Below are 26,586 nucleotides of genomic sequence, written 5' to 3' on the forward strand. Positions count from 1 at the left end.
GTGGGCCGCAGGCCACGGGGTCACACACAGTTGGACACAACTGAAGCAACTCAGCATAGATACACATGCCCCCGCTTTACTGAAGAGAAAGCTGAGGTTCATGGAGGTTAACCAGCAAAGCACGGAAGAGGAACCCAGGTCTGTCTGCCCTAAGGCCTGGAGAGGGAAGACTTCAGCTAGAAGACTCTGCCTGGGCTGTGTCACTTGTCGCTCTCCTCCCCCTCACACCATCCCCCGCTACAGCCACCAACATCCTGTCCTGTCTCCCAGTGGCAGTGGGCAGCCTGGTGAATTCCTCCCCCAACTCTGACAAATGAACCGACACATGGGCCCCAGGTCACAGCCTCCCCTGATCTGTGGCTTTACAGACTCAGTTTCAAGGCCAGGGGCCCTTCAGCTCCAGAAAGCCCCCAAAGACCCTGTTGGAATCCAAGCTCCACAGCTTTGGGGGAAAAAACGGCCACCCTGTGAAGCCTGCCTCTCCACCCTGCTGCCTGAGCGGGGCTGAGGGGCAGAGGGCGGGCCTGGCGGCTGTTTGCCTGGGTGGAGCCCGTCGTCACACTGCTGATCCGCCTCCCAAGGGCCCCTCTGTGCCTCTCTGAGCTTCTGTGCTCACTGTCACCACTCTGCTGGTTCCAGCCTCTCTGCTTTGCCCCAGGGCCCTGCTGCCCTGTGCTCTCTTCCCAGAGGAAGCCGGAGTCAGCCGCGGCCACTGACCCACCACTGGAGCCATGGTAGGGCCAAATGGCACTGCTGGTCGGGTCAGTTCAGCCGGTCAGCCCCACTGGCTACATCCAGACTGAGCCCGTGAACCTGGCTTGGGGCAGGGGGGCAAAATTGGGCAGGTGTGGGGCTGAGGGGTGGCCACAGGGAAGCCTTCCAATTGGACTCAAGGCTCCAAGGAGCCGTTGGGGTGCTGGGGAAGGGATAGAAGAGGAAGGCCTGGGTTGGGCTCCTGTGTCTTTACTCAGTTGCTGTGTGAGCTTGGGGAAGGCCACCTCCCTGGGCCTCAGTTTCTGCTCCTGAAAATGAGCGTTGATATCATCCATCCAGTGGTATTGCTATAAGGCCTAAAAAGGTATGGCATGTGGAGGAACCCAGGCACACAGCAGAGGTCCCTCAAATGGGAATCCATTTCCCAGGGCTCCCTGCTTGGCCTCCAGGCAATGAAAGGCTGCCATGGAGTCTCCCAGACGTGCCCCTTCCTGCAGGAGAAGACTGGTGGGAAAGCTGATGGCCAGTTTCCTTCCTTCTTGGGCCACCGGGCCAGTTCATGCAGCCCCTCCCCCATTGTCCTACTCAGCCCAGTGCACCTTGTACTACTGGGTCTTTCAGAGGGCTCACCACACTGGAGCAGGAACCCAAATACTGCTTTCTCCAGCTGCACCCTGATCTCATCTCCCTGCTTCTCCTGAGAGTGCTGAGTTCACTGCATGATCTGCCCAACCCCCTAACCGTCCCGCTCCGCCATGAGCTGATCGAGGAAAATGGTAGTAAGAAGCCCCCACATGGCCACTTGGCTTCAGAACTGACATGTGTTTAGGCTTCCCAGGGGCGCAGAGGGGTGTCGAGGGCAAACCCAGAGGCTGGCTCAGCACCGTGGCCTCAGCCTCCGTCTCTACAATGTCAGGGCAGTGGATGGATGGGGGACAGGTAGCCTGAGACCACTCACTGGAGGTGACCCAGCTTTTGTCCTATCACACAGGTCCATGGGTACAAGGGGGTCAAATTCCAAAACTGGGCAAGGACCTATGGCTGTTGCCCGGAGATGTACTTTCAGCCCACATCCGTGGAGGAGGTCAAAGAGGTGAGTATCTTGTCTCAGAACAGCGCCCGATGGTCCAGCCACCAGACCTCCAATTCCATCTGGATCAGAAATGTGGATCAGAAATGCCCCCAGAGAGGAGGCTGAGAAGAGAACTTCCCAGCTAAGACTCCCATCCCCATCCCAAAATTGCTAGCCAGGCAATAGCACCATGAGGTTGACTCCAACTGAACTCTACTGTCACATGACCACCTGGGGTGTCCACCAGTGGCTGTCTGATTGTTATTTCTGGCTCAAGTCTCCTCTCCAAGCTGCAAATTGGCATATGACTTCTTTCATCAGAGACATAACAAACTTTGATGCCCCGAAGGATGTTTTTGAAGTTTCCTTGCTTTCAACCTATTCTATTGCGGTCTTCCTAACTCTGTACCAACTACCTGGTTGCTCAAACTAGAAGCCAGGAAGTAGGTCACTGTCCTTTCTTTACCCTTAACTGACTTCAGTAAGTCCTGGCTTGGAAGTTTCTAGAACCACCTCCTTCTCTCCAGCACTGTTGCCACTAAGCCCAGGCCACCACCCCTTCCCCACCTGCCATGGCCTGAAATGGCCTCCCCACTGATCTCTGTCCACTCTTTGTGACCCCATGGACTGTAGCCCACTAGGCTTCTCTGTCCAGGGGATTTTCCAGGCAAGAATACTAGAGTGGGTTGCCATGTCCTTCTCCAGGGGATCTTTCTGACCCAGGGATCAAACCCACGTCTCCTGCTTTGGCAGGCAGATTCTTTACTTGTGATCACAGGAAAAACCAAGCTTTTTCCTACCTCTGTATCTTAGCCCTTGCTTTTCCCACTATCTGGGATGCCTGTCCCTTCACTTGTCACGGGACCAACTCCTTTGCATCCTTTAGCACTCAGGGTAAATCGCCTCCTCAGAGACTTCCAGACCACTTCATCTGAGGATGTCCCCATCTTCTGCATCTCAGCTCCTTGCTTATTTCTTTCACTGCATTCAAAACCTGCAGTTATTTCACTGACATGAACTTTTTCATGCCTTTTTCTCTCTCCCTCATAAGGATGTAAGGCCACATTTTTCCTGTTTTCCATTGCATCCTTAGCACACCTAGCCCTTTATCAGGCACACAGGAAGCACTTAATGAATATTTGTTGAATGGATGAGTGAATGAATGAACAAATGGACAAGACCCAACCTCTGCTTTTGAAAGTCTTACCCCTAAGACAGGTTGCATAGGACTAACCCAGACGATGCAGGTGTTTCACTAGGATTAGCAGAGCACAAAGAGGGGAGAGATTCACGTGTTCGTGAGCCTTGCATACGTGTGTGAGGGCACTCAGAGGAGAGTGGTGGGAATGACATGGTTACCACTGGTGATCAGCACCACCTGCTTCATATCTGTGGTCTCACCTGTCCCCATCCATACCTATAAGGTAGTGATTACTAGCCCATTTAACAGATGGGCAACAGGCTCAGAGAGGCTTTGGAATTTTCCCTTGTTCTTAAATAGTAAGTATCAGAGCCAGATTTTAAACCCAGATTTGAAGCCCCCAATTTCTCAAGCAGAAGAATGAAAAAAAATGATCACTGAGTCAGCCTGGAGAATGAATAGGAGCTCAAAGGGGAGCTGGGGTAGGCCAGTGGGAGATGAGGAGAGGACAGGTGGAGAATGATCAGTCTTCAGCGGCTGGGGGGAGGGGGCGGCGCGGATGTTTGCAGAGCAGAGAGGGCAAAAGAGGAAGGCCAGGAGGTGGAGCGGCTTTGAATGGATCCGAGGTCCTTGAATGCTGAGAAAACAGGCTTCACACTGAGCTGAGGGCTGATGTCCTGCATGCAAAGGTTGTTCTGAGCCGTGCTGGCCTGCACCCCGCTCACTTCCTGGCCCTTCTCTCTAGTTCTTTCTCGGAGTGGCCTGCACAGCGGCGTCCAGCCAGCAGCACCTGGGGGACTAGGGGTGCAACGCCTGGGTGGCCTGGCTGCCTCTCAGAGAAAGGCCTGGGCTAAGGCTGATGCAAATGCTGCCTCCACAGGTGCTAGCCCTGGCCAGGCAGCAGAACAAGCGGGTGAAGGTGGTGGGCGGTGGCCACTCGCCCTCAGACATCGCCTGCACTGACGGCTTCATGATCCACATGGGCAAGATGAACCGCATCCTCAAGGTACTCGGAGCTCTGGGCTCCCTACCTCTGCTGCACCCCATGCCACTCCATTCCAGACTCCAGGGTGGAGGTGGAGGCTCCTTTTCCCTCATGCCTCATCCCCTCCTGGCCTCTGAGTCCCAAAGTGACCTCCCCCAATTCCTGGTCCACTGTGATCACCCTCACCCCCGACAGGGCCTGCCCTGGACTCCTTCAAGCCTCACATCTGGTCTGTGTGCACCCTTGTGGCCACAGAGAAGATGCCCACAAGTCAGGGCCCCAAAGGTGGATTCATGACAAATCCAGGGTTTGCACCTAACTTGTTCTGCATGTAGGGAAACTGAAGATCAGAGAGGGGGAGTGACTTGCCTAAGGTCACACAGCTGACCAGTGGCAGAGCTGGCCGCAGACTCAGGAGTCTGACACCAGCCCTGCACTGGGATACATTAATTCAGGCCTCTCACACCCCCTCCCCTGCCCCATCCACAACCAGGAGCCTGCCAGGGAGTGAGAGTACAGGCATGTGCTTCTCTGAGCTGTCTTTTTTGCCTGGTACCCGCCCCTCCAGCTCTGCTAGAAGAGATTCTAGATTTCTCTGTACTATTTATTTCCTGATTTGCTCAGGCCAACCATCTCCACCCCGTAGAAAATGCTCTGGTCAAAACATCAGTCATGGGAGGAATTAACTCTGATCGCTATAGTGAGGACCGGGCTCTGGTAATTGATTTTGCCCAGGCTGTGTGCTCAGGGTCAGTGAAAGCTGTGTTTTGGAGTCCACAGATGTGAATCCTTATCTCGGTTCCACTGCGGATGTTTGTGTGACCTTGGGCGAGTGACTTAGAGTCCCTGAACTTCAGTCTCCATGCTATGAAATGGAGAGACTACTCCTCCCCTCCCTCCCCCACCACCACCAGCCATGGGGGTCTCAGGGCATAGAACTACTCTCCCACATGGCTGAGGAGACCTGAGCGCCAGTCCCAGCCCTATGGTGACCTTGAGTAAACCTCTTCTCTTCCCTGCCCATTATTTCTTTCCCCTGTGACTAGAAGGGTTGCACAGGACAGTCCCTGAGCCCCAGCACTCTAGGGCTCTGCCTGAACCCCCTTTTGGCTGCCTGCAGTGGGAGGCAGCTTGGGATGACTGTGGGCTGGGACAGACATGCTTGTACTCACAGCCTTGAGTGGCTGCAGGACGAGAGCTGGGTGACAGCCTAGCTCATCCTAGCCTGTGCCGGTCTTTTGCAGGTGGACACAGAGAAGAAGCAGGTGACCATGGAGGCCGGCATCCTCCTAGCTGACCTGAACTACCAGCTGGACAAGCACGGCCTGGCTTTGTCCAAGTAAGAGCCACCTCACCCATTCCCAGGGCGGGTGCCAGTGATGACCATCACTCCCGACCCTGACCTCAGCCAGACACTCAAGGATCAGGCAGGGGCCAGAGAGGAGCACTTTTAGGATGCACCTGTTTCTCTGGATCCCTGTCCCATCCCCACAGGGTACCCATCTCCCCATCCCCGGGTGTCCAGGGGCTATTATATGAGAATAGAAAGAAATTGTTGTTTAGTTGCTAAGTCATGTCTGACTCTTTGCAAGCTAAACTGGGGATGAGATTCCCAGGCAGGAGATGGATCAGCTGTTCTGCTCTGAGGGGCCTCGCACCACAACCCTGGGAGGTATTGTCCCAGGAAGCCTAACTGTGTCCCTCCTCCTCTCCCCAGCCTGGGAGCTGTGTCAGACGTGACCGCAGGTGGTGTCATTGGGTCTGGAACCCACAACACGGGGATCAAGCACGGCATCCTGGCCACACAAGTGAGTTCACTTGCTTCGATGCTGACCACCAGGGAGAGGGGAGGATGGGTCAAGGCCCCTTCACCCTTGTCATCGATGCTCCTGACAAGCAGGCGTTCCAGGATGGTTTGAGAGCTCCTCTGTTTAATTCTACACTTATGCTGATGGCAGGGAGCAAGGGGAAGACACTGGCATCTTTAATATCTACTGAACCCCAAGCACTTAACTGGGTGCTTCACCTACTCTCTCTGAGACGGTTATAGCCCTCACTTCACAGATGAGGAAATAGAGAGGTTAAGTCATACATCCAAGATCACACAACTGGTGAGTCAGTGCCCACCTTTATTATCGCTGGACCCCACTGCTGTGTTTCACTGGCCAGCACTCAACTCAGCCCCAAATCTCCAACAAAGTCTGTTTTTGTTTTTGTTTTTTAATAAAAATCATCCTAACACCCTCACTCCCAGAGCAGGCCACTGTGCCCCACTTCTGCCAGTTTCTCTTCTCTGGTTTAGGTCGCTATTAATCAGAATTAGTTCAGCTGTATCTGTTCTCTCACCCTGGGCACCCCGCCGCCAACTGCACATGTCAAAAGCAATTTCCGTCCCAGTGAGCAGATAGCAGAGTGTGGGGAGGGACTTCAGCAGGCAATGAAAGAGGATTCCTCTGGAAACAGGAGCCGAGGGCAAGGAGAGTGATGTTCACCACCTGTCTCCAACTGGGCAGCCCACTCTGCAGAGCCCAGAGATTCTGCGTTTGGTAGGGCCAAGTAGGGGAATCTAGTTCCTAAGGCAAGGGAGAGGTCCCCAAATGAGAAAATGGACTAGACTTGGCTGAGATGGTGCTCAGGAGGGCAATGAGCAGACAGCCTGCAAGGGACTCTGGTCCCCAGGGCTGCGTGTTGGGACAGCGGGGCCAGCTCCAGACCCCCAGATGCATGCACACCCTTTGCCTTTATGAGCCACTTCCACCCGGGGCCTCATGGCTCTATGGAGTTGATCTCATCTTAGCTCTCTTCCAGGCAGAGGACAAGCTTGCTGAATCCTGACTTTGAAATCCACAGGATGAGCAAGGCAGCTGGGGGAGGGCAAGCCACTGGGGTGCCATGGAAATGCCTGTGATGGATGGGCCCCCTCCCTGCTGAGGGCTGATGCCACCCAGGCACAGCCCCCCTCACTCCATTTCTCCTTCTACCCTCCCCCAAGACTGAGGCTCCCTTGGGCTGTGATTGGAGACCTAGCTGGGAAAGTCCCCGGGGCCAGATACATCTGGGAATCGGAGACACTTGGCCTCACTTGCAAGGACAAACAGGGAAGGGAGGGGTTTACCAGAAGCCTGGGGATGCTGAAGCGTGGCTCTTCTCCCACCACCAGGTGGTGGCACTGACCCTGCTGACAGCCAATGGGACCATCCTCGAGTGTTCAGAGTCCAGCAACGCAGAGGTGTTCCAGGCTGCGCGCGTGCACCTGGGCTGCCTCGGAGTCATCCTCACAGTCACACTGCAGTGTGTGCCCCAGTTCCACTTGCAGGAGACCACCTTCCCCTCAACCTTGAAAGAGGTACTGTCTCTCATTTGCCACTGCTCAGCCTCAGAAAAGAAATGGAGGACATTAATAAGTCATGCTCCTCTGAGCTCTGCAGGTCCCCAGAATGGGGCAGTGAGCTGACCTCACCAGCCCTTCCTTGACCCCAGAATACTGTGGCAGTACCCCTTTGTGAGCAGGTCAGTGGAGCTCAGAGGAGCTGGGTGATGAGGGGCAGATAAGATGGCTTCTGAATGATAGCAATGTTTTTTGAATGAATGAAAACCCATGTTGGTTAGCTGGGAAAATGGATGATTGGATGGATGGATGGATGGATACATGGATGGATGACTAGATGGACAGATGATCAGATGGATGGATGAATGGATGATGGATTGATGCATGGATGGATGGATAGCATACAGTAGACCAGAAATGCCTGGTAAGCATTTCCCTGGTAATTGCTAAGCTACAGGACTCAGATCTATGGTTCCAAGTCCCTCAGCATCTGAGCTCCTCCATAGTCACCTCACTATTCAATATGAGTAGACCCTCTGCACAGATGGAGTTGGTAGTGATGTGAACACTACTGGCCCCACATAGTTATGGTGGAATTTGGGGTCAAACTGAATGCTGGCAGTACCACCCCCAAGCTGTGACCTTGAGTCACCCATTGAACCTTGCTGAGCCCCAGTTTCCTTATGCAAAAACAGAGTAAATCATGTTTACCTTAAAGTAGTAAACCTGAGCATTAACTCAGATAACACTTGTAAAGTATCTAGTTCAGTACTACAGTGTGCTCCCCAGGGTACCTAGTCAGTGAAAAATGGAAAATACTGTTATCTAGCATCTGGTCTAAAGAAATCCTTACCACTGGAATTTCTAACACGTTATAAACCTCACAGCAAAGGATTTAAATGCAGAAGGTCCTTTATGCAGAGGCATGTTGTTTGGTGGGGCTGCCCTGGTGGCTCAGCGGTAACGTATCTGCCTGCAATGCAGGAGACACAGGAGATGCGGATTCAGTCCTTGGGTTGGAAAGATCCCCTGGAAGAGGGCACAGCAACCCACTCCAGTATTCTTGCCTGGAGAATCCCATGGACAGAGGAGCCTGGCTGGCTACAGTGGGTGGGGTTGCAAAGAGTCAGACACAACTGAACCTGCTGAAGCACATGGTGTTTGTGGAACTTAAGCCCCAGAACTCTCCACTGGTGGCTGACAAAGTGATTCCAGGGATGCTCTTGGGCAGGGGTCCCCATTCCCTGAGATCTAATGCCTGATGATCTGAAGTGGAGCTGATGTAGTAATGACAGAAATAAACTGCACTTGAATCATCCTGAAACCATTACCCCAGTCCCGGTCCTTGGAAAACTTGTCTTCCATGAGACCAATCCCTGGTGCCAAAAGGGTGGGGATGCTGGTCCAGGGGATGTGGCACTGATTCCTAGAGCATCAGTGCTGAGCACGTGTGGGCCAGTCTTGGCAAATGAGTTGCCTGATGCTTTGGCCCAAGAAAGGATTACAAGGACATTTCATGGAATTGTTTGGCAGTGATACTGTGTGGCTAAGCCAGGGAGCTCCAAGAGGGTAGAACCAGTCCACGTGGAGCCACCCCAGACTCTGAGCCACCTCAAGAGCCTGTCCAACTAGCCACATCCCCAGACCAGGGTTAAGGGGCTGATCTAAGCTTCTTGTTCACTCCAAGCAGGCCCTAGCTTCAAATATAGTCACATGCCAAGGATGAGGGCTTCTACACGTTGCATTTTAGGTCGATGCAATTCAGCACAAATCAGAGGTCAACACTTCCCTCAGACCGTGACAGTAGATTGTCGGGGTCCAGCCCCAGTGGATCCAGGGTAATCTGAAGGGGAGATGGAGTAGGCGAGGAAAAACTTACTTATTTAGAAATATAAAGAGAGATTAGGAAAAAATAGTATAGTAGGAAAATCTAGTGGAGAAAAGAGGCTGAATAACTTGGTTTATGTGGAAAACCAATAAAGTTCCAAGACAAGGAACTTGCACCATCTACATTAGGCCACCGGCGCCCACTTGAATAGTGGAGGGTGCCCTGCCTTGGGCTCCCTCTCACGTGGGTCTTAGAAGCCAGGGCAAGTAAGTAGACTCGGAGAGCCTCCATGCCCCATGGGAATTCAGCCTGAAAAGGAGAGGGAAGGAGAGGGAGAAAGAGAAAGAGAGAGAGATTTGACATGGGGAGAGCCAGATTTCCAAGAAACCAGTTCAATAAGCTGGTCTGAGAAACTGGTCCATCCTTTATTGTTCGTAAAGGCTTTTTATACTTTTTTTGTACATAGAGATCAATGGATAATATAAAATTATGCAGCGTCAGCAGCCCTGACTCTTTTCGAGACCAGACTTTCTCTCTGCATACCTAGTTGTATACACAAGTCTTAGGTGATTTACATCATCTTCTGGCCAGAGGGCCAATTAACATTTTACAGCCCTTTTCTGATAAGGGTAATAGTGTTGTTCTTCCCAAAGTCTGGTGCCACTCTCAGAAAGCACTAAATAAAGTTACATTCTTACATAGCAAGGACACAACAATTTATAACAATGAAAGAGGAGCACAGTGATTTATAACAAAGAGAAAATTCATTAACTCAAAAGTCTAGTGTTGCTATCATCAAAACCACTATATTCCTATTTCTGCATCTCGATTAATATCCTCCCAGGTGCCTAAAAGATAAAGGATATGGAGGCCTGGCAGCAAACATTAACTCAACAAACTCTTCACCAAACTAATTCTTAACTCTAAAAAGCTCTATATCTTTAAGATGTTTTAAGCATCATGCCTCTTGCAGTTGGGGGGCTGTAAACAATTCACCAGTTGTAAAAGTCCGGGCAGACCAGTCAGGTAAATTAGAAAGCCATCGAAGGGGTTTAAACCAAGACATTCTTTTTATATGCAGGAGACTGTTAACTGGAGCTCTGAGTTAACTCTTTCCAGAGAAAGGTGGTAATGTCAGAAGAGCATAGTATAGCAGACAGTAAACAGACAGATTTTGGTTTTGGGGTAGATGCTCAGACAGAGGACCCCTTGAGACCTGACTCGCCTTGCCCGTCAGGTCTCTCCACATGACCTTGTCATGGGTAGGATCTCCCGTGCTGGCTCCCAGCAGTAGATGTGGTCACCCACAGAGAGAGGGCTTGGGTGAGGACAGAAGGTGCCTTAGTGCTCAGTGTCCAGAACAGAGCAGCCAGACGAGTCCAATGCTGTGAGGAGTTGGGGAGCAACACCAGGGTCTGGTCATCAGGAGATCACTGCTGACCTCACTGAGCATGGTGTCAATGGAGCGGTGGGCAGGTTAAGGAGTCAGCATCTCAGGCAGAGAAGGGAGATGGGCAGAGATCACCTTCAACCAGAAAGGGACCACCTTCCAGCCTCTCACTTAGGTTAGAACTTGTTCATTTTTAAGCTGAATAATTTGACCCAGAGATAAAGAGATTGCTTCTTCTTTAGCCAGTAGGATTGGCCCCTGGGCTCCTACCAGGGCGTTAGAACCAAGTGGACAGACAGACTCCACCCTCTTTCTGCTCCTCCTTTGACCTGGCAGAGATGTACTAAGACTGACCACACCTAAGGCCTGCTTCTTGCAGTCTTATCTCAGGCTGTCCCCCAACCCCAACACACACACACAATTACACAGCAATAAATGCTCAGTGAGTATTTAGAGGGGCTCTGGGGAGGCAGGCAGCCCCAAGCCTGATTGTGCAGCTCCCTCTGTGTGACCTGGACCAAGCCCTTCACATTTTTGGAGACTTTTTATTTTTTAAATTATTTATTTGTCTGCGTCAGGTCTCAGTTGCAGCGTGTAGGATCTAATTCCCTGACTAAGGATCGAAACCAAGTCCCCTGTATTGGGAGCATGGAGTCTTAGCCACTGGACCACCAGGGAAGTCCCTTCTTTGCCATTTTAAAAGTAGGGTCAAATTAGATGAACCTGACTTCTTTTCCAGCCCTGACATTACATAAACCAGTGCAGCACTTGGATACAAAACTGTGCCCCACCCTGGAGACAGAGGGTCCTTCTCTCGCCTGGAGCATCTGGGGATGTTCTTGGGTCTTATCCCTGGGGAGGGGCATGAATCCTGGTGTGGAGTCTCCCATCGTTTCCCTGCAGCCCCAGCCCATCCCTCAAGGGCTCACAAGGCTAGATGCTCCTCCTCCTCCTCTTCTGAGTCAGCAGGTCCTCTGTGGATTCTCTCTCTCCCCTCTGCACAGCTCCAGCTGCTCTTCCGCCTGGAGCTGCATGGGTCTCCACCAGGGCCATCATCAGTGTCTATCATCACGCCCATGGACCAGCCTTCCCTACCCAGGCTCTGGCCACAGACAAGGACTGCACAGAGGGTGGGTGGCATTTACAACCCTATGATTTCCTCCCAGGGGCATGTGCTGTCCATGGCCCTGCATTCAATTCTCTTTTACCCTCTCTGCTCAGAGCAGCCTTTAAAGGGCCCCTTCAAGGGGCTGGGAATGCTTGGGAGGAAGAGTAAGATGCAGGTGGGAAGCTGAGTCCCAGGCTGCTCCCCTCGGAGGAGAGCAGTCCAGAGAGGAAGGAAAGAGGACCAATCAGAAAACTGTCACTGGAGCAGCTTCTCCTCACTCTTGCTCCCCCTGAATGTTTTCCTTCTGAAAAGAAAAAGGATGAGACCTCATTTCCAGAAGCAGGCAGGTGCCTGAGAACCAATGTGTGCTTAGTCATTTAGTCATGTCAGACTCTTTGCAACCCCATGGACTGTAGCTCACCAGGCTCCTCTGTTCATGGGATTTCCCAAGCAAGAATATTGGAGTGGGTTGCCATTCACTTCTCCAGGGGATCTTCCCTACCCAGGGATCGAATCCGGGTCTCCCGCATTGAAAGCAGATTTACTGTCTGAGCCACAAGGAAGAATTTTAAACACCCACCCCTCTCTGAGGTTTACCCTCTCCTGCCCACCCCTGTGCTGGGTGGGGTCCATCTCAGATGCAGCTCCTTGCTTCCCAGATCTGATTCTCTTATCTGCACCTCAACACAGCTTCTGAAGGCCGCTCAAAGCCATATGAGGGGAAGGGGGAGTCGGAATCAGTGCTTCTGAGCAGAGGGGCCAAGAAAAGGGTGGCCTCCCTGGCTTCTTATGACAAGGTCTTAGCATTCCCAACTTTCTGCAGTCTAACTGGTATGAAATCACAGTCAGCGAGAAGACTAGAGGATTTTGGAAATGGCTGTCAACCTTTGCCCTTTATGCCATGCAAACCATAATGAGATGTGAGAAGTACAGCTGGCTGCCTGCATCACCACCTCCCCCAATGCTGCGGGAAGCAGGGTTGGTCCCTGGGACACACCAACCTCGTCAGCAGCATCCAAATGCCCGCCCACTCTCTTGGGTGGCCAGCCACTGACCACTGGGTAACCCCCAACCATGGGACAGGGAGCCCTCAGCTTCTGCTCACAGGCCTGGTAATCAGTTCTCGTGAGTCAGTTCAGCAGCGGTGCTAATTTTGGAGGGAATGGAACCCTCTAGAACCCTTCCTGCCAATGGCATGCCAAGAAAGACATTCCTCTGGGGCCCACCCCCTTTGATAGTGCTCCCAGGAACCACCAGTTAGATTGAGGAAACCTGATCCTGGGGACCCTCCTCCCCCAGATAGGATTGTTTGTAGGCCCTGAAGAGAGTCACAGTGGGATGGGTCCAGGGCAGGGGGCTCCGTCCTTTAGTGACCACACAGTGCTCAGTTAGGGACCACAGGGGCACAGAGCTGGAGAGTGCATGCTGCCTGCCTGGAGGAAAAGATATGCCTTGTCCCTCTAAAGCAGGGAGGAAAAGAAGTGACAGATGCCAGGAGAGAGGCACAAAGTGTGATGTGAAAGTGGTTCTCATTACTCCATTCTGGGTGGGAACCTGGGCACCCAGAAAGGGGCGCCACCATTACTTTTACTGCTAAGATTCTGGGCAACCTAGGAAGGCCCTGGAGGCTGGGACAGGAGAGAAGGGGGGATTTTCCGCTCTCTCAGTCCTATCCTTCAGGCAGAGCTCCAGACCATGTTCCTATTCTCCCAGGAGAAATGGTTCTGCCCAGAGGTGATGGGCCATGGGTCCATCACCCAGTCAGGATGGAAGTGATAGTGACAGGGACCTGGTGTTTCTTCCTGAACTTTCCATGGATCTACAGCCCAGCAGAAGAGGGCCTCTTCTTCAAATATGGAATCATAGGGCTCTTTATTTTCTTGGACTCCAAAATCACTGTGGACAATGACTGCAGCCATGAAATTAAAAGACACTTGCTCCTTAGAAGAAAATCTATGACAAACCTAGACAACATATTAAAAAACAGAGACATCAGTTTGTGGACAAAGATCCATATAGTGTTTTCCAGTAGTCATGTACAGATGTGAGGGTTGAACCATAAAGAAGGCTGAGTGCCAAAGAATTGATACTGTCAAACTGTGGTGTTGGAGAAGACTCTTCAGAGTCCCTTGGACTGCAAGGAGATCAAACCAGCCAATCCTAAAGGAAATTAACTCTGAATATGCATTGGAAGAACTGATCCTGAAGCTGAAGCTCCAATATTTTGGCAACCTGATGCGAAGCCGACTCATTAGAAAAGACTATGATGCTGGGAAAGATTGAAGGCAGGAAGAAAAAGGGATGACAGAGGATGAGATGGTTGGACGGTATCACTGACTCAATGGACATGAGTTTGAGCAAACTCCAGGAGATGGTGAAGGACAGAGAACCCTGATGTGCTGCAGTCCATGGGGTTGCAAAGAGTCGGATATTACTGAGCGACTAAACAACAACAAAGAACCCTGCCGCATTTACTGTGTCCAAGTCCCTATGCCAGCAGCAATAGGGTGAGGGTTTGGGAAACTGGCCCACAGGGTAGATCTGGTTCACTACCTGCTTTTGAAAATAAAGTTTTGTTGACACACCGCAATGAGCTGCTTTCATGCTATCACAGCAGAGGTGAGGAAACAGAGAGAGCAAAGCCTAATATATTTACTATCTGGCCCTTAACAGAAAAAAATGTGCTGATGTCTGCCCTCGAGAAGAAACCAAATGTGAATGAGAGGCTTGATGAATTTCAGGACAGATGTATGCTTCAGTACCTGTACCATACTTCTGGGATGGATGTAATATAAATAAAAACCACTTAGAATGGAAGGAGACAGCATTGGTGGGGGTAGGGGTGGGGTTAAATTGAGCATCTGAATTCAGATCTGACCCTTTCCACGTGGTCACTTGTGGGCAGTGGCAACAGTACTGGACAGTGTGTGTGGAAGAAGTCCTCTTAGTGCTGAACTATTGGGGCTCGATTCCATTGGAACTGAAGTGCTGCTGGGGATTTTTGAGCTGTGTCTTGGAATGCTTCCCTGTAGATGTTGTCTGGAAAGATGAAAAATGGGGCAAATTATGAGGCTAATGCAGAAGAGCCAGTGAGAGCTAAGAAGGGCCTGGGCTAAGGCACGTTAGCAGGAGCAGATTTTAGGGGAAGGCTGGAGAGAGATGAACAGAGATGCAATAGGGTGACCCACAGCCTGGGCTGATGTGTGGCAGGGGAGGTTCGGGATGACAGCCAGGTCACTGGAAGGTGACAATGGTCCGCCCATTCCTGTATTTCCTGGGCCCCATCAAGCATCAGTTAACAAGTCAGGGGTCCTCCCCGAAGTGAGGACCAGGATCCAGAATTCTAAAATTCCACTTCTCCCAGGTGCTCCAAATTGAAGTTTTAGATGGGCTCATTCCTTGGTGTTTCACCTTGGTTTTTCCTTCCTTTCTGGTCAGATATGGAAATCACAGGTTGTTTTTGTTGTTGTTCCGTCGCTAAGTCATGTCCAATTCTTTGTGACCCCATGGACTGCAGCGCACCAGGCTTCCCTGTCTTTCACTAACTCCCAGAGTTTGCTCAACTTCATATTCACTGAGTCAGTGATGCCATCCAACCATTTCATCCTCTGCTGCCCCCTTTTCCTTTTGCCTTCAATTATTCCCAGCAACAGAGTCTTTTCCAGTGAGTTGATTCTTTGTATCAAGTGGCCAAAGTATTGGAACTTCAGCTTCAGCATCAGTCCTTCCAATGAGTATTCAGGGTTGATTCCCTTTCAGATTGACTGGTTTGATCTCCTTGCTGTGTTTACAGCTTGTAAACTACTTTCACATCCATGACCTCCCTTGGTTCTCACAACAGTCCTGGAAGGAAAGAAGGAAGGAAGGAAGGAAGAAAAGGACAAAAAGCTATTTCTGTCTTGGTTCTACAGATGAAGAGATGCTGCTTCCTGAAACTCACAGCTGGGAACCTGGTGGGAATAGGGCTGGATCCCCAGATGTGTGCCAGGATTGCTCACATTCAGAACCTAAACTCTCCACTGGGTACATGCCACAGGCAGGCATTCTACGCAGGAGCTTCAGCATAGATTATCTCATTTCATTTGCACAACTGCCCATGTGTTGTTGGGGAGGCTGGGAAACCAAGGCTCCAGGGATATGGATCCGGCAAGGTTGTGCAGCTGGCAAGTCACCAGGCCAGGACTTGAATCCAGAACTTACTCCAAAATCAGCACTCTCCCTCTCCCTCCCAGCTGCCTGTCATCTCCTTTGGCTCAGAATTTGTCATGTGTCAGCCTGATGGGTGTCGGGGAGACATGATTTGCTCTGTGACATCTCCACGTGTACGGATGAGCCGTTCAGAGTCAGACACTCCTGTTCATTTTACTAAAGCCCACTGTGGTGTCAGGGGTTGTGGGAATAAGAGAGGATGACAGTGATGCTGACGATGACAATGTCAGAGTAATAGGAGCAGCAGCAGCTACACCTGTATGGAGCTTACTGTGCTCAAGACACCATATTAAGGGCTTTCTAGGCATTAGTGTGTTTAATCTTCATAACAATCCTGACATAGATATTGTTGTTAATCCTATTTTGCAGATGAGGAAATTGAGGCACTTGCCCAGACTTATACAGCTAGTCATTGTTCAAGTCAGGATAAACGAGAACTCATTTTTATCCTCTGCATAACTCAATGAAGTCAGCCTATAAGTGGATCATTTTAATGTCCATGGCATGCGTGTGCTCAGTCATATCCAACTCTCTGAGATTCCATGGACGGGAGCCCCCCAGGCTCCTCCGTCCATGGGATTCTCCAGGCAAGAATACTGGAGTGGGTTGCCATTCCTTTCTCTAGGGGATCCTCCCAACCCAGGGATCAAAACTGTGTCTCTTGCATCTCCTGCATTGATGGTAGATTCCTTACCACTTAACATGCAGCATCTTATAAGACACATCCCTTGCTCTTTGGCAATGTTAGGACAATTTTGGATATTTTCTTTTGATGGGGGGCCCCCAACTTCCAGCATCCCCACCATCAAATGTGACCAACACAATCTCTGCTCCTTTCTCAGGTTCTTGACAACCTGGACAGTCACCTGAAGAAATCTGAATACTTCCGCTTTCTCTGGTTCCCACACAGTGAGAACGTCAGTGTAATCTACCAGGACCACACCAACAAGGTAGCCATGGGCATCTTCCCCATTTCCCCCCACTGCCCAGCTCCCAGGGCCCCTGACACCTATTACCATCCTGATGGCCGGTGAGAGATGAGAGGAAAAGCGAAGGGTGAGCACCCCTGAGCACAAGAGAAGCACCAAACGCAGAGCGTGGGAGGACGAGGGAAGGTGGTCCCGGTAAGGGCCCACGAGTCTGTGAGGAGGGATACAGGGGTAGGAGGTCAAGGGACAATCCAGACGTGGGGGGCAGAGATGGAGGTGTTGGCAGGACTGGCCACTGAGTCCTAAGCAGTCAGGATAGACCTCAGAAGCCAGCTAGCACATCCCACCTTCCCTCCAGCACCCCATCCTTCCCACCCCCAGGGGAAGAAACCCATGGTTCTGTCTCCTCACCACCATGTCCTTGGCAAACAGGCTGCTTCTCAGCAGAATAAAATAAAGCCATCACTTAGGAAGATGTTGGAGAAGGCAATGGCAACCCACTTCAGTACTCTTGTCTGGAAAATCCCATGGATGGAGGAGCCTGGTAGGCTGCAGTCCATGCGGTCGCTAAAAGTTGGACACAACTGAGCGACTTCACTTTCAGTTTTCACTTTCCTGCATTGGAGGAGGAAATGGCAACCCACTCCAGTATTCTTGCCTGGAGAATCCCAGGGATGGGGGAGCCTGGTGGGTTGCCATCTATGGGGTCGCACAGAGTCAGACACGACTGAAGCGACTTAGCAGCAGCAGCAGCAGGAAGATGTTGACCAGACAAGTCAGACAAAGGCCAGAACACCTACTATGTGTACAGGGCTGGCATAGGGTTCATAAAGGGTGACTGCTGAACACCAAGCTCATCAGCTCTGCAGAGAAGAGACACAGGCATTTCTTGGTCTTGAGCAAAATGATCACATAAGCACGAAACAGAAGGGGACAGGACATGGGGATCGGCAGTGCCACCAAGAATGAGGCTTTCAATCGTCCTGGCCAGTGGGTCCCCCCTCCCCAGCACACACACACAGCCTCTCCTGGGAAACTCAGCTCCAGCCCGGAACTGACCACAGACTCTGCTTCCCAGCCGCCCTCCTCTTCAGCCAACTGGTTCTGGGACTACGCTATTGGATTCTACTTACTGGAGTTCCTACTCTGGATCAGGTAGGAAGGCCACTGTATCTTTTCCCAGCACCTGTCATCTACTGCTGGGGGTGTGGTCCATCAGAAGAACAACATCCCACCTTCAGACATGCAAACTGGGTCTGTCTGCATGGTCCAGAGCAGTGAATTCCAGCACTGTGGAGCTTTTAAAAAATACCCATGCCCAGGCTGCACACTCTGGCTCATGGGTGATGTGAACCTTCATATTGTCCAGTTTCTTACCTCCTTCCCAGCCTGAAGTCTGTGCTCAGGCTCAAGTACCAGACACATAACTATGAGTGATGAGGAAGGCCTTATGGGTCCTTGAGCAGTGACACTATATTCAGCCAAGACGTGGAATGGCATCTGATAAAAACTTTTGAAATGTTTCATACACATAAATAATATAGGCAACACATATTTAAAGTATGTTGCTGTTGTTGTTGTTGTTCAGCCACTAAGTTGTGTCAGACTTTTTGAGACCCCCCCTGGGCTGTAGGCCAGCAGGCTCCTCTGTCCATGGGATTTCCTAGGCAAGAATACAGGAGTGGGTTGCCATTTCCTGCTCCAGGAGATCTTCTTGACCCAGGGATCAAACCCACTTCTCTTGCGTCTCCTGGACTGACAGGCAGATTCTTTACCACCTGGGAAGCCCTTATGGTGTATAGACATTTAAACTTATTGTTAAGTGTATCCATCTATTCTTTTATCTTGGAGACTTTGGGGTCTTATTAAAGACAGTGAGTCCAGCCTGGAGGCCATTGCTCCATCAGATGATGGATTAGGGGTGAGAGTGGAAAATGCCCAGCCAGACCTCTCCCCTTCCATCACAGCAGCCTGGCAGCTTTATGTGCCTGTGTCTGTGGAGTCCAAGCCAGGAAGCATCCAAATAAATTGAGCTCTAAATCACGGTGGCCACATCCCGGGCTGGGACGGATGCTCTGAGGGAGCTCCATGGCCTCTGAGCCCCACCCATGTGGCTCTCACTTAGTGGCTTCTGGAAACCATGTCCACTTGGCCTCACCCTTGCAGCTCTGCTGCTCGCTGAACCATGTCCCCAAGGATGCAGCGGTGAACACAAAATAAAGGATTGGGTCTTGGTGATTTGGCTGCCCTGGTGGCTCAGTGGTAAAGAACCCGCCTGCCAATGCAGTAGATGCAGGTTCGATCCCTGGGTCAGGAAGATCCCCTAGAGGAGGAAATGGCAACCCCCTCCAGTATTCTTGCCTGAGAAATCCCACGGACAGAGGAGCCTGACGGCCTACAGTCCACAGGGTCATAGAGAGTTGGATGCGACTTAGGACGCATGCACTGTTGGTGAGAATGTAAACTGGTGCAGCCACTATGGAAAACAGTATGAGGTTTCTCAAAAAGTTAAAAATAGAATTTCCCTTATGACCCAGCAATTCCACCTCTGACTATATGTCAGAAAGAACTGAAAGCACAATTTCAAAGAGATATTTGCACATTTGTGTTCACAACCAAAAAGTGAACATTACTATCCAACTGATGACTAAACAAAATGGGACATATAGCTATTCAATGGAAAACTAGACAGCCTTCAAAAAGAAAGGAAATTCTGACACAGGCTACAATGTGAACGAATCTTGAAGACATGATGATAACTGAAATAAGCCAGACACATAAGAGGACAAATATTGAGTGATTCCACTTATATGAGGCAGCCAGAGTAGTCAAATTCACAGAGATGAGAAGTATGGAGGGTTGCCGAAGAAGAATGGAGGTTGCCGGAGGCTGGAGGGAGGGAGAAATGGGGAGTTAATTTTTAGTGGAGACAGAGTTTCAGTTTTGCAAGATTCTGGAGATCCACTGCTCAGTGATGTGAATATACTTAACACTACTGAACTGCACACTTAAACAATGGTTAAAAGGGTAAATTTTACATTATGTGGTTTTTTCTTTTAAATCACGATTACACTCTAACACTAAAAACAACCTAGTCATTAAAGAAGGAGAGAAGAATAAAATGTAGGCTAAAATCCATAACTGGAGCCCTGGGCAGCCACAGAAAGAGTGATACAGGGGGATCTTCACGTTCCCTGGAGGGATTTCCAGGCTGCAGATTAGCACATGTGGCACGGGATGTAGGGAATGAAGCCCCGGTTTGTAAAGGACTCGGTCCACTGACTGCAACACAGCCGGTACTTACCCACCGCTGGATAATTTGATGATCAGAACCCCTCTGCCCTGCCCCCCAGCACCTTCCTGCCAGGCCTTGTGGGCTGGATCAATCGCTTTTTCTTCTGGCTCCTGTTCAACGGGAAGAAGGAAAACTGCAACCTCAGCCACAAGATCTTCAACTACGAATGCCGCTTCAAGCAGCATGTCCAGGACTGGGCCATCCCCAGGTAAGGGCCGAGCGGGCCACCCTGCGGGTGGGTCAGCAACATATAGCTCCCTTTGGGTCGTGCTCACAGCCCATGCACTGCCAACCAGGCTACCCATCCTACCTGTTATTTCTGAGGGAAACGGGAAGTTCCAAATTCCCGTCCAGTGTCCTTGCACCATTGTGCCTCTAGGGAAACCAGCCAGGGGATCCACTCCACTCTCCCCATTGGCCCCTGGCTGGTTTAGACTTGAAACATAGGGCTTCGTGGCCAGCATCTGGTTCTTCTGAAAGACTGTACCCTGTGTTCAGTCCCTCCATTAGCAGAGCCCACCTGGCAGGCTGGGGGACTCTTCATGGGAAGGGACCCCCTTGAGATGGAGGCTAGGTCTGTACCCAACTCACTGCAGCTTCCTCTCTGAATCGCCCCTCTCTGTCTTTCTCCAGGAAAAGGGGGATCAGCGCTCAGGGCTCAGGAGATCCCTCTGTCACCGTGTTCAGAGGCTGGGGCACCAAACTCTCAGGGCTGGACTATTAGAAAAAGTAGGAATCTTGGCATCAGAGTGGCTTGCTCCTATCTGAAGAAGAGGAGGCCACGGCCTGGGACAGCTGCGGCCAGAAAAGAGACCTGAGCAGAGCTTCCAATTGGGTGGGGGTCCTGGGGACTGGGGTGGGAGAAGGAGGTAGCTCTCTGCTTCTGTGAGAAGGACTTTAACAGCAGAAGCCATGAGGAAGGGGTTTCCTGGGGGCCGTGCTGAGCCTCATGGGACATCTCCGGAGGCCCCTTCCTCAGGTCTGGGTTCCATCCCCTCTCCCACCCCGGGCCGAGTGCAGAGAGAAGACCAAAGCGGCCCTGCTGGAGCTGAAGGCCACGCTAGAGGCGAACCCCAAGGTGGTGGCCCACTACCCCATAGAGGTACGCTTCACTCGCGCGGATGACATCCTGCTGAGCCCCTGCTTCCAGCGTGACAGCTGCTACATGAACATCATCATGTACAGGTGAATGGTTCGCTCGGGGCGGGGCGGAGCTGGCGAAGCCGGTAGTGGACGGGGCGGCGCTGCGGAAGCCGGCAGTGAAGGGGGCGGGGCCTCGGAAGCAGGTCCCTCTGCTTCGAAGAGCCCCTCCCTCCTTCCTCAGCTTTCAAGGCCAGTTCAAATGCCACCATCTCCAGGGAGACTTCCCTGGTCCTAGCAGCAGAAAATAGTCTTTCTCTCCTTCCCGTTCCAACAACTACCCTTTCTAGCTGTACTGTGTTAATGTGGTCATTAATGTTAATTAATATATAATATTATTGTTAATTAGAATTGTTTTACTTACATATAGTAATTATAATTGTTTTTTTATTTTTTTTATTTTTCTTTTTTTTTAATTTTTATTTTTACTTATTTTACTTTACATTACTGTATTGGTTTTGCCATACATTGACATGAATCCACCACGGGTGTACATGCGTTCCCAAACATGAACCCCCCTCCCACCTCCCTCCCCATAACATCTCTCTGGGTCATCCCCATGCACCAGCCCCAAGCATGCTGTATCCTGCATCGGACATAGACTGGCGATTCGATTCTTACATGATAGTATACATGTTTCAATGCCATTCTCCCAAATCATCCCACCCTCTCCCTCTCCCTCTGAGTCCAAAAGTCCGTTATACACATCTGTGTCTTTTTTGCTGTCTTGCATACAGGGTCGTCATTGCCATCTTCCTAAATTCCATATATATGTGTTAGTATACTGTATTGGTGTTTTTCTTTCTGGCTTACTTCACTCTGTATAATCGGCTCCAGTTTCATCCATCTCATCAGAACTGATTCAAATGTATTCTTTTTAACGGCTGAGTAATACTCCATTGTGTATATGTACCACTGCTTTCTTATCCATTCATCTGCTGATGGACATCTAGGTTGTTTCCATGTCCTGGCTATTATAAACAGTGCTGCGATGAACATTGGGGTACATGTGTCTCTTTCAATTCTGGTTTCCTCGGTGTGTATGCCCAGCAGTGGGATTGCTGGGTCATAAGGCAGTTCTATTTGCAATTTTTTAAGGAATCTCCACACTGTTCTCCATAGTGGCTGTACTAGTTTGCATTCCCACCAACAGTGTAGGAGGGTTCCCTTTTCTCCACACCCTCTCCAGCATTTATTGCTTGCAGATTTTTGGATCGCAGACATTCTGACTGATGTGACGTGGTACCTCATTGTGGTTTTGATTTGCATTTCTCTGATAATGAGTGATGTTGAGCATCTTTTCATGTGTTTGTTAACCATCCGTATGTCTTCTTTGGAGAAATGTCTATTTAGTTTGGCCCGTTTTTGGATTGGGTCGTTTATTTTTCTGGAATTGAGCTGCATAAGTTGCTTGTATATTTTTGAGATTAGTTGTTTGTCAGTTGCTTCATTTGCTATTATTTTCTCCCATTCAGAAGGCTGTCTTTTCACCTTGCGTATATTTTCCTTTGTTGTGCAGAAGCTTTTAATTTTAATTAGATCCCATTTGTTTATTTTTGCTTTTATTTCCAGAATTCTGGGAGGTGGATCATAGAGGATCCTAGTAATTATAATTGTTAATGTTATTATTGGAGATATTATTAATATGTACTATTAATTAATATGTAACACATAATGGGCTCCTCTGGTGGCAAAGAATCCACCTGCCAATGCAGGAATCACAGGTTCAATTTCCTGGGTCCAGAAGATTCCCCTGGAGGAGGGCATGGCAACCCATTCCAGTATTCTTGCCTGGAAAATCCCATGGACAGAGGAGCCTGGCGGGCTGTAGCCTATGGGATCACAAAGAGTCAGACACAACTGAGTGAGCATACAGGCAAATGTTAATATTAATGTTAATATGCAAAGCTACCCTTTGCAAAACTGATATTCAGGAATGACAAGTTTATGCTGTCTCATGTGCTGCCCTAGGCAATGATTCTGAGACCCCGGAGCATCGGGTTGAGACGGACTGTGAGGCCAGGAGAGTTATGCCTGGACATGGTGCCATCTCACCAGCTCCACCAGGCCATAGGCAGACACCGTATGCTCATACTGTGATATTATTTCCTGAGTTGGTGTGCAATGACCTCGCGTATGAGGCTTATGGACACACACAGTTTAAGAAACTCTTCTTTTCTAAAACTCCCTGCTTAAGACACATCTTCCTTCCCTTCCACCACTGATAATAGTCCTTCCCTGACTTTGTAAAAGACAAACAGACCACCTCTCACCTAGCCTGAATCTTACTATGCTTTATCTCTCCAGTCTGTAAAATACCCCCAAACTCAGGGGATCCCAAGGGACAGTTTAAGAGGGCGCTGTCCTGGAGGGGGGTCCGGAAGCCAGAAAAGAGAATTTCAGAAACCCACATCGAATGGGAGGCAGCTCATTTCACGCAGGAACAAACTGAGGGCCTGGCTCAGTCCTCAAGATGTCTGTCTGTTTTGTCCCTGCCCGTGAATGCAAATTCAGAAGCAAGAAAATTCTCCTGGGGGCTGCATCATAACATTTGAGTTTTTGCGAGTTCTGACTCTTCTCTGTCAGTAAGTCTGACGTTGCAGCAAGGACTGACCAACTAGGTTACACTGGCCGTGATTTCCATACATCAAATGAGGTGATTCTGATAGAGATATTTATATATCTATTTATTTATTATAAAGATTTTTGTATATATCTTTTAAATAATCTTTACATTAAGTTTTTAAAATTTACATTTTAAAGTATTTAGATTTAAAATTCAAATCTTTAAGTGTATGTGCTGTGCTTAGTCACTCAGTCATGTCCAACTCTTTTGCAACCCTGTGGACTGTAGCCCACAAGGCTCCTCTGTTCATGGGATTTTCCAGGCAAGAATACTGGAGTGGGCTACCATTTCCTCCTCCAGGGAATCTTCCCATCCCATGTCTCCTCCATCTCCTGCATTGGCAGGTGGATTCTTTACCACTAAGCCACCAGGGAAGCCCAAATAAGTGTGTGTGTGTATATATATATATACACACACAGAGGAAAAAATATATTAATTTAAAATTATTCACACTCATACACATGGGGTTGCAAAGAGTCGGACATGACTGAATGACTGAACAACAACAAAAACACGGCAACTTTCAGTTGACAGTTAAAATATGTGTAAGAGGTAAACTTTTTCCAAATCCTTCTGAGCAAAAGCTGCAGGGTGCTGAGTCACTGCCATCCGTGCTCTGTAGACAAGCGCTGGGCAAGATGCCTGATAACCATGGGTGAGATCACAGAGACAAGAGCATAGCTTCACCTCCTTCTGCCCCCTCCTCAGGCCCTATGGCAAGGACGTACCACGGCTGGACTACTGGCTGGCCTATGAGAACATCATGAAGAAGGTGGGAGGCAGGCCCCACTGGGCCAAGGTAAGACACGTCTGTCGGAGCCTCACCACGGGTGGGAGCCGGGCAGCTACTGTGAGCCAGGGCTTCCAGCAGAGGGCGCCTCTCTTCCCTATTGTCCTGCCTGCCCAGGGCTCCAACCTCCAGGGGAAACCGTGAGCTGAGCAAGTCATAGGAAGCAGGGCCTCCACTACCTTAACTAGACCAGCTTCTCTGCATTCATGTTCCAGAAGCCCAGTGACTGTAGTTCCCTTCGAGTTTTTAGTGCTCACCTTTCATTTAATTCTCATAGAAACCCTATAAGCAGGCTAAGGCACTGAGTCTATTCAGCAGACAGGAAACTAGGGGTCTCTCAGAGATGATGGGACTAATTAGCAGTAGAACTGGTGCCAGAGCCCCCTCCACTGCCCGATGGCAAATGGAACGGGAACTTTAATACTGCATTTTAACCGCTTCCTTCTCTACTTTCCAAGAACTTCCTCCTTCCTGTTTGGGTTCTTTACATTACATGTGTATGTGCATGCATGCATGTGTGTGTCTGTGTGTGCATATGTGCACACACATAACACGTGGGTTTGTGCATGAGCCTATATGCATGTATAGATGTGCATACATGCACACATGGGTGTGGGTACACGCATGTGGGTTTGTGAGTGTGTGCATGCATATACCTGCACGCATGTGCTCTGTGCATGCCTAGGGATAGGGGATCACACATGCAGGCACACAGACACAGGTTTGCAGCCCCGCTGAAATGCCAGCTCCGGGAAACAAGGCCTGTTGTCTCCTGTTGCTTCCTCAGGCTCACAACTGCACCCGGAAGGACTTTGAGAAAATGTACCCGGCCTTCCAGAGGTTCTGTGCCATCCGAGAAAAGCTGGACCCCACAGGGATGTTCCTGAACGCCTATCTGGAGAAGGTGTTCTACTGAAGCACAAACAGAAAACAAGTCTAGCCCACCTCATCTCACCTCCAGGCCCACCTCTCACAGGGCAAGGCTCAATGTCCCGCTGTCCTGATGGGGAACAGACATCTCCCGTGGGGCCCTCTGCCAGGACACCCGCAGCTGCTCCGACCCACAGCAAGGAACCTGGTTCTGGGCATCCCCTACCTCTTCATCCTCGCAGCACCCTTGTAAGGAAGAGCACCAAATCCCTTTACCTCTCCAGCAGCATCCTCTTAGCCCAAGCCTGCAGTCACCACATTCTGTTCCCAAGAGACAGAGAAGCCCCCAAACGTTCTGTATGTCTATGAGGTAAGGATTCAGCCATTCACAGGTTCCACCCACTGGCTGGATGTCTGGAGCTCCAGGGGTCGCCCTGCCCACCCTCATAGGGAGGAGTCCCACCAGCATACGTTTAGACACAGAGGTCATGTGTGCTGTGCCTTGCTTCCTTTCACCCTCCAGGGTCTTTCAGATGCTCAGAGGCATGTGCCCTGCCCTGGGACTGTCCTCTTCCAGGGGGTCCACTTGTCCACCTGATCTCCCATAGCCCAACCTGCAGCATGTCTGTTTCAGGGATGTTTGGAAAGGGGGACTTTCCTTGCCTTCTTTTTAATAAAGGCCAAGAGTTCCTTTAGTCTAGTCTCCGCTCCTTCCTCTCCATCTCCAAGGTAATCCTTTGGGAGCAGAAGGCTCCTTGATTCCCCAGCTTCCCTCCAGGGTCTTGGACTTGCCTGGAAAATGTTCTTCATATTCCTTTTGCAGTTTCAAGTGGCCTCTGCCCTCCCACATGTTGTGTCTAGTCTTTCACAAAGCTTTTGTTGACTATCTACAAGGTGCCAAGTGCTTTGGGGGAATTAAAGAACCTTAAGACAGGCTCCTGGATCAAGAAATGTATATTCTAATCATATGTCTAATCAGAGGTTAATATGCAGAAGATATAAAGAACACCTACAATTTATTAACACAAAAACAAACTAATCAAAAATGGGCAAAGGACTTGAATACACATTTCTCCAAAGAAAATAAACAAATGGTCAATAAGCACATGAAAAGATGCTCCACATCACTAATCATTAGGGAAATGACAATAAAATCACAAT

General features: G+C 50.1%; 1 protein-coding gene across 1 annotated transcript; it reads left to right on the forward strand.

Annotated features, from left to right (window-relative positions):
- The first annotated feature begins 609 nt into the window (after nt 1-609).
- LOC138081109 (L-gulonolactone oxidase) lies at nt 610-26,221 on the forward strand. Its single transcript, XM_068974190.1, has 12 exons — nt 610-734; nt 1,706-1,807; nt 3,808-3,933; nt 5,157-5,251; nt 5,630-5,720; nt 7,073-7,258; nt 16,618-16,725; nt 17,783-17,859; nt 20,058-20,207; nt 21,020-21,184; nt 24,474-24,564; nt 25,343-26,221. Exons 1-12 carry the CDS (start codon nt 732-734, stop codon nt 25,469-25,471), a joined length of 1,323 nt encoding a protein of 440 aa, XP_068830291.1. The 5' UTR covers nt 610-731; the 3' UTR covers nt 25,472-26,221.
- Nucleotides 26,222-26,586: the final 365 nt, after the last annotated feature.

Source organism: Capricornis sumatraensis, chromosome 6 (assembly GCF_032405125.1).
Source record: "Capricornis sumatraensis isolate serow.1 chromosome 6, serow.2, whole genome shotgun sequence".
Classification (NCBI taxonomy): domain Eukaryota; kingdom Metazoa; phylum Chordata; class Mammalia; order Artiodactyla; family Bovidae; genus Capricornis; species Capricornis sumatraensis.

What these genes read in the sequence shown, in the direction of transcription:
- LOC138081109 (XM_068974190.1), top strand. An exon ending in CCGTGGAGGAGGTCAAAGAG is followed by an intron (nt 1,808 to 3,807) that starts GTGAGTATCTTG and finishes CTGCCTCCACAG; the next exon opens with GTGCTAGCCCTGGCCAGGCA. An exon ending in CAGGACTGGGCCATCCCCAG is followed by an intron (nt 20,208 to 21,019) that starts GTAAGGGCCGAG and finishes GGCCGAGTGCAG; the next exon opens with AGAGAAGACCAAAGCGGCCC.